At 40.5% G+C, this 7,573-nt stretch overlaps 1 protein-coding gene across 1 annotated transcript; it reads left to right on the top strand.

Moving 5' to 3' along the window:
* The first annotated feature begins 254 nt into the window (after positions 1-254).
* LOC125541797 (histone H3.3-like) lies at positions 255-7,316 on the top strand. The gene is made up of 4 exons (XM_087542082.1): positions 255-326; positions 515-591; positions 682-772; positions 7,122-7,316. Exons 1-4 carry the CDS (start codon positions 255-257, stop codon positions 7,314-7,316), a joined length of 435 nt encoding a protein of 144 aa, XP_087398208.1.
* Positions 7,317-7,573: the final 257 nt, after the last annotated feature.

Below are 7,573 nucleotides of genomic sequence, written 5' to 3'. Positions count from 1 at the left end.
GAAATACACTGCTTTCTATCTGAAGGGGTGTATAGCTGTGTTGTATGACGTTGTTAGTTTTTGATGTACAAAATTTTGGTAGGTATTCTAGGCTGATGATTGTTGGGACTCTATAGTTATTGAATGGATTTGCTAGCAACAAGGTGCCAGGCACAATTTACTGGTTATGAGAAGACTATAGTTGTGTTATTGTGATATTCAATTTATAGAATTGACTATGTTTTTTTTGCTTCAGGTAAACCAAGGTTTTGCTCATGGATCGTACTAAGCAGACTGCTCGTAAGTCCACTGGAGGAAAGGCTCCTAGGAAGCAGCTAGCGACCAAGGTTTGTGACTGTAATATTGATAGTTTACCTATGCCATGTCTTTATTTATAGTTTAGGTAAACTGAACTGGGTATAATTTGAATCTCAAGCTTCATTGCCAGCTTATGACCAGATATCCTACTGATGTATATGGACTATCATGGTATTATTGTTAATTTGACCATGTGCTCTACTTTGCTTTTTGACAGGCTGCCCGTAAGTCCGCTCCCACAACTGGAGGAATGAAGAAGCCTCACCATTACCGCCCTGGAACTGTTGCTCTTCGGTGTGTAAAATCTTCCAACCTATTCTAGCATGTGTTATAGTTTGTTTTGAAGTATTCTCAAATGAGTAAATTTTGTGCTTGACTTTGCAGTGAGATCCACAAGTACCAGAAGAGCACGGAGCTGCTCATCAGGAAGCTTCCATTCCAGAGGCTTGTTAGGGAGATTGCCCAGGACTTCAAGGTGATCAATCAACTTGTGCACTACATTGTGATGCTCCTGTTGTGTCAACTCTTATAGTATGATGAATCAAGTAAACTAAAAGCACCATCTTGTGTCTGCTTTTGCTGCTGTTTTTAGTGATTGTTTGGAACCGCTAGCTCTAATTTAACTTACTTCTCGTTCCCCTGTTTCTGCTGTCAGTATTCCCGTGGCAATTTAGGTAACTATAGTAATACTGTACAAGAAACATCATTGCATTACAAGTTGGGTTTGAATCTACTTGTGAGCAACTGGGTGCGCCCATTCTAGAAATATGATATGTAGATTTGCTTCACAGAACTGATATAAAGGCATCTCAAGTTACTTAATAGTTCCTTATCACAGGCCAACAATGCTATTGTGAGTCACTAGTAGAAAAAGGGTCAAACGTGAAGCACATTAGTGCCGGTTTGAATTAGAGCCGGCACTAATGTGTACATTAGTGCCGGTTCGTGGCGGCGATCAATAGTACCGGTTCGTGGCGAACCTTTAGTACCGGTTCATGCCATGAACCGGTACTAAAAAGGCTGTGTCAGCCTGCGGTCAGGCTATGGCCCCACCATCACCATTTAGTGCCGGTTTGTACCACGAACCGGTACTAATGAGGTTATGGCAAACTGTTTTTAGTCCCACCTCGCCAAGAGAGAGGCAGTATGAGCGGTTTATAAGCCGTGAGTGCACAGACAATGACGAAGAGTTGCAATGCTGATCTACATGTTGATTAGCTTCAAGCCTTGCGGAATAGTATAGATTGCACTGAGCTATGTGCAGTGGCTTAGTGCAATCTACACTATTCCGAATGGCTTGAAGCAAATTAACCAGCATTGCACCTCTTTTTTATTTTTAATAACTTATTTAAACTCCGGACTTCTTTTGTGTTTAGTATGCAGCATTTAAAGCAACGTCATCAATTTCCAACATGTTCTGACATCATTTGTTGTTTTTCGGTCATTTACCTAATTGTTTAGAGAGCTAAATGACCATGAAATTGAAAATCACTACAAAATGAATCCTGAAAATGTTGAAACTTGGCATGGTATCATCATATCACCCGCATAGCATGCGCGAAAGAGTAGAGAGGGTCACGGCAAAAACTGGACGCACTTCGTGTACAAACTGGACATACTCTTTCCGAGTATCAGGGTTTCGGACGAGAACTCATCTGTTACATGGCCACTTCAATGTTTTTTAAACTTATTTGAACTCTGGACTTCTTTTGTGTTTAGTATGCAACATTTAAAGCAACGTCATCAATTTCCAACATGTTCTGACATCATTTGTTGTTTTCGGTCATTTACCTAATTGTTTAGAGAGCTAAATGACCGTGAAATTGAAAATCACTACAAAATGAATCCTGAAAATGTTGAAACTTGGCATGGTATCATCATATCACCCGCATAGCATGTGCGAAAGAGTAGAGAGGGTCACGGCAAAAACTGGACGCACTTTGTGTACAAACTGGACAAACTCTTTCCGAGTATCAGGGTTTCGGAGTCCGGAGTGGGTACTAATGTGCATCCCACCAATCAGGAAGAATCACACGGATCGTGTGTTTCTTTCTAGCTCTTGCGAGTCGTTGGATCAAGGGTGTGTTTCTTCCTAGCTCATGTGAGTCGTTGGATCGAAACTACCACAATCACTTTGTGAGCCAGACGACCCTATATATAGCCCACCTCTCGCCTTCCCTGCATAAGTCTTTCAGTTCATCGATTACATACATCTACCAGTTCATCGACTGCATACATCTACCAGTTCATCGACTGAATACAAATCATTCGGATTCGCCATCATACATCCAACCGTGCATTTGATATGCATATATATGCATCACGAGCCACGGTTGGGCTGTATGATGGCGATACCGATTGGTTTGTTCTAGATCCGACATAAAAGGTTTGATACAACTTCTTTTTTGTGACATAAGAGCTATCTCTCCTCCTACCTATTTTAGTTACACAACTACCTATTTGTGCCAAATTTTCACTTTTGCTGTTGCTCTTGCATCATAAGCATCCATGTTAACTAGACTTACAAGTAATGCAATTTAACCAAACTATCTTGTGATCTTCGCCAAGAGAGAGGCAGTATGAGCGGTTTATAAGCCGTGAGTGCACAGACAATGACGAAGAGTTGCAATGCTCATCTACATGTTGATTAGCTTCAAGCCTTGCGGAATAGTATAGATTGCACTGAGCTATGTGCAGTGGCTTAGTGCAATCTACACTATTCCGAATGGCTTGAAGCAAATTAACCAGCATTGCACCTCTTTTTTATTTTTAATAACTTATTTAAACTCCGGACTTCTTTTGTGTTCAATATGCAGCATTTAAAGCGACGTCATCAATTTCCAACATGTTCTGACATCATTTGTTGTTTTTCGGTCATTTACCTAATTGTTTAGAGAGCTAAATGACCGTGAAATTGAAAATCACTACAAAATGAATCCTGAAAATGTTGAAACTTGGCATGGTATCATCATATCACCCGCATAGCATGCGCGAAAGAGTAGAGAGGGTCACGGCAAAAACTGGACGCACTTCGTGTACAAACTGGACATACTCTTTCCGAGTATCAGGGTTTCGGACGAGAACTCATCTGTTACATGGCCACTTCAATGTTTTTTAAACTTATTTGAACTCCGGACTTCTTTTGTGTTCAGTATGCAGCATTTAAAGCGACGTCATCAATTTCCAACATTTTCTGACATCATTTGTTGTTTTTCGGTCATTTACCTAATTGTTTAGAGAGCTAAATGACCGTGAAATTGAAAATCACTACAAAATGAATCCTGAAAATGTTGAAACTTGGCATGGTATCATTATATCACCCGCATAGCATGTGCGAAAGAGTAGAGTGGGTCACGGCAAAAACTGGACGCACTTCGTGTACAAACTGGAGAAACTCTTTCCGAGTATCAGGGTTTCGGACTATACAAAAATAAATAATGCAGAAAATAAAAAAACTATACAAAAAAATTACTCAATAAATAATGCAGAAAAGAAAAAACTATATAAAAAACTACTCAAAATAAATAAAAGAAAATAAGTAATGCAGAAAAGAAAAAACTATATAAAAAATTTGTTGGCGCACTGCCATGTGGGTCTGCCAGACCTAGGGTGTGCAAATGCAGGCCCAGGAGAGCCAGCAGACTCACAGGGCAGCGCGCCCTAATTAATTAGGCCCAGAAGCCTGCTATATAGAGGAGTTCGAAGAGGTAGCCGCGGCTGGGTTTATAAACCAGTGCGGCTGCCCTTCGCCGGGCGAGGTGGGACTAAACTTTGGGGTGGCAGCGCAAGGCCTTTAGTACCGGTTGGTGGCTCCAACCGGTACTAAAGGCCCCCCCTTTAGTACGGGTTGGTGGCTCCAACCGGTACTAAAAGTCTTCGTTTCCCGCCGCTTGGCCTGGCGAAAATAGGCCTTTAGTACCGGTTGGAGCCACGAACCGGTACTAAAGGCCCATCCTATATATATATAGCACTTACGAAAATTTCAGTTTCATCCCCACTTCGTCTCCAACCTCCGCCGCGCGCGCCGCTCGATCCCGTCATCGCCGCCCGTCGCCCGTACCGTCGTCCGTCGTCATCGTCGCTGTCCCCGCCGCCGCCCGTCGTCGTCGTCGTCTCGCGCTGACGCCCCGAACGCCGCCGCCGTCCGTCGCCATCGCCGTGGCCGTACGTCTCTCTCTTGCTCCCGCACACACATACACACACATACATACACACACACATACACACACACACCGGCGCCCCCGCCCCGTACGCCGGCGCCCCCGCTCGTACGTACGGGGCGGCGGCGTACGGGGCCGCACACACACATATACCACACACACACACGCATACACACACACATACACACATACGTACACACATATACGTATATATACACACACATGCATACACACACACATACACACACACACGCATTTTTTTACTTATTTTCTGTTTTTTAGAAAAGTTAATTAGATGATCGAATGTTAGATTAATGTCGAATGTTAGATGAATTAGCTAGCTAGATAGAAAAATTGTCGAACTAGAGATTAGAACTAGTTGAATAATTAATATAACTAGTTTATTTTAGTAAGAAAATTTAGGTATATGAGATTAGAACTAGTGGAATAATTAATATAACTAGTTTATTTTTAGTAAGAAAATTTAGGTATATGAGATTAGAACTAGTTGAATAATAAATATAACTAGTTTATTTTTAGTAAGAAAATTTAGGTATATGAGATTTGATGATCTAATTAAAATATTATTTGTTAATGAGTTTTTCTGTTTATTTTTTTTTATATTTTGAGTTTATATAAATGTTAGATTAATGTCGAATGTTAGATGAATTAGATAGAAAAGTTAAATATATAGTAATGTCAATTGAATATATAGTTAGATATATTAATGTCAAATGTTAGATGAATATATATTTGGCTAGATATAGGTGTTTAATGTTTCACCTATATGAACATAGGAAATGTCATCTGACGACGAAAAAGATTTTATTATGTGCGAACACTGTGAAGACCAGCGCTGCCTGTGCGACCAAAATTTCCTTGTTGATGGTAGGCGCTTCAGCATCAAGCTGGATGAGACATTCGAAGTTGATACAGTAAGTCACTTTGTCAATTATTATTTGAATGCAAAACTTATGCTTCATTTGCTTCAACTTATAATTTTAAATTTTCACTATTCTACTAGCGCATCCCCTGCCATGCAAGAATTTTTGTCTTGGATAAGATAGGTTTTAGTGCTATAGATGATATGGAGGTAAAGAGAGTTTACTTGAAGACGGAGCATGGGTATACTTTCAACGTCAAATTATATAATGGAGACACATATACCCATTTTGAATGCAAAACTTGGCAAGCACTATGCAAGGCTTATGCATTTGAGCCTGATATGGTTATCACCTTTGATATTCGTCCGGAAGATGATATTGAAGGTAATATAGACATCTGGGTCGATGTGCAAACGCCTCCAGTCCTACCATTTGGTGAGTTTTTCTCAACCATGCATGCATATGTTTATGTCTTTCATACAGTTTATTCAAAAATAGTTGACAACTAATTTGTATTGTCAGCTTATTTTGGTTCAAGCAAACATGTCCGGCGCTTGGTAGACAGGACCTACTACTGCCCCGGGACTCAACTAAACTGCGAGGAGATAAGTCATTATGTTTCATGGCTTGAGGATCTTAATACTGTCAAGACAAACTTTTTTCCTAAACTTAGAAATGTTAGTACTCAAAACGTGCGACCAATGGTGATCGTATTGAACTACGGTCACATCTATAATCAAAAGATGGTAAGATTTTAAATATTTGTCCTTAATTAGTGCATCTTTTGCATACATTATTTTTGAAGCTAAACTTTCATTGCTTAGTATATTAATTACTATACGATGTTGTTCAACAGGGACTTCCGATGACAGTTGTGCCTCAGTGGATCGAGACAAAAGGTCGCATGTCAATGGTTAGCTTACGACCAAGATTTCCTACATTGCACATGAGTGCATTCAGGATTTCTAAAAGCGAAGAATGCTTAATAGTGAAAGATTGGAGCAAAATTGTTAACGATCGCAGAGAAGTACTAGGGGGCAGTAAGGAGAAGCGCAACCCAAGATTAGGAGACAGATTCATCTGCATGCTCCAGTATGATGAATCAGGAGAGCTATACATGTTCTATGCTATTCTACCTGAGAGGGAGCAGCAGGATCAGTAGCTACTACTTCATGCTCTTAATTAGTACTTGTCTCATGGATCCGTTTCCTGAACTTCGATGTTGGTGATGATTATGTTGAACTTGATGATATCTCTTTGCTTCTGTTACAAAGTGAATGTTTCCTCTTTAAGCTAGCCAACGTTGATGATGATTACATAGCTAGCGGTAATGACTATGATGATTAAATAGTGGTAATTAGACGACTACGATGATTTTTAGCTAGCTAGAGTTTATTTATTTATTAATATGCGATGATGATGATGATGATGATGATGACGACTACAACTCATTATAATGTAAAACAATCCTAAATTAAATTGATAACACAAATTTAATTGAAAAATACAAAATAAAACAAAAACCCACAACCATTTAGTACCGGTTGGTTTTACCAACCGGTACTAAAGGGCTCCCGGCCCCCGGAGCTGGCTCGTGCCACGTGGTACCCCTTTAGCACCGATTCGTGCTGAACCGGTACTAAAGGGGGGGCCTTTAGTGCCGAAATAATAGTGCCGGTTCCTAAACCGGCACTAAAGGGCCTTACAAACCGGTGCTATTGCCCGGTTCTGCACTAGTGAGTACAGAAACCAATCTTGGTTCTTTCCTATTTGCATGTAGCCCCCTCGCTCACGTACTGTTGCCGCTGCTCCTGCTATTTTCTACTGCCTGCTGCCGCATACTGCTGCTGCTCGCCAGATGCCGCAGCTACTCACTGCTGCTGCTACTCTTGCACTGCTGTTGCTGATGCTACTCGTTATGGAATTCATTATGGAACTTGGTGCAGTGTACCATCAGTCACAGCTGCTGAGTTAGCTAGTTAGGTAGTAGTACATGACAGTGAACGGCTCAAAAGTATTTCTGTGTTTGATGCATGGCCTATCTTACTTCGTGCTTATACATTCTATTCTGTACCTAACTTATATTGGAAGCTGACTATTCTGTAAGATGGATCTAACCATCATTAAATGCACAAGTTTTCAGGATAATTCGCAACTGCATTAAGAAATTCTAGTGGGAGTTATACATGTTTTCTCATGATAGATTGATCTAGACTGAAACATGATTTTGCA

This window comes from Triticum urartu, chromosome 2A (genome assembly GCF_056163025.1).
Source record: "Triticum urartu cultivar PI428250 chromosome 2A, HENAU_Tu73, whole genome shotgun sequence".
NCBI lineage: Eukaryota > Viridiplantae > Streptophyta > Magnoliopsida > Poales > Poaceae > Triticum > Triticum urartu.
The sequence above is the reverse complement of the archived record's forward strand: the minus strand, read 5'-3'. Positions and strand labels throughout refer to the sequence as shown.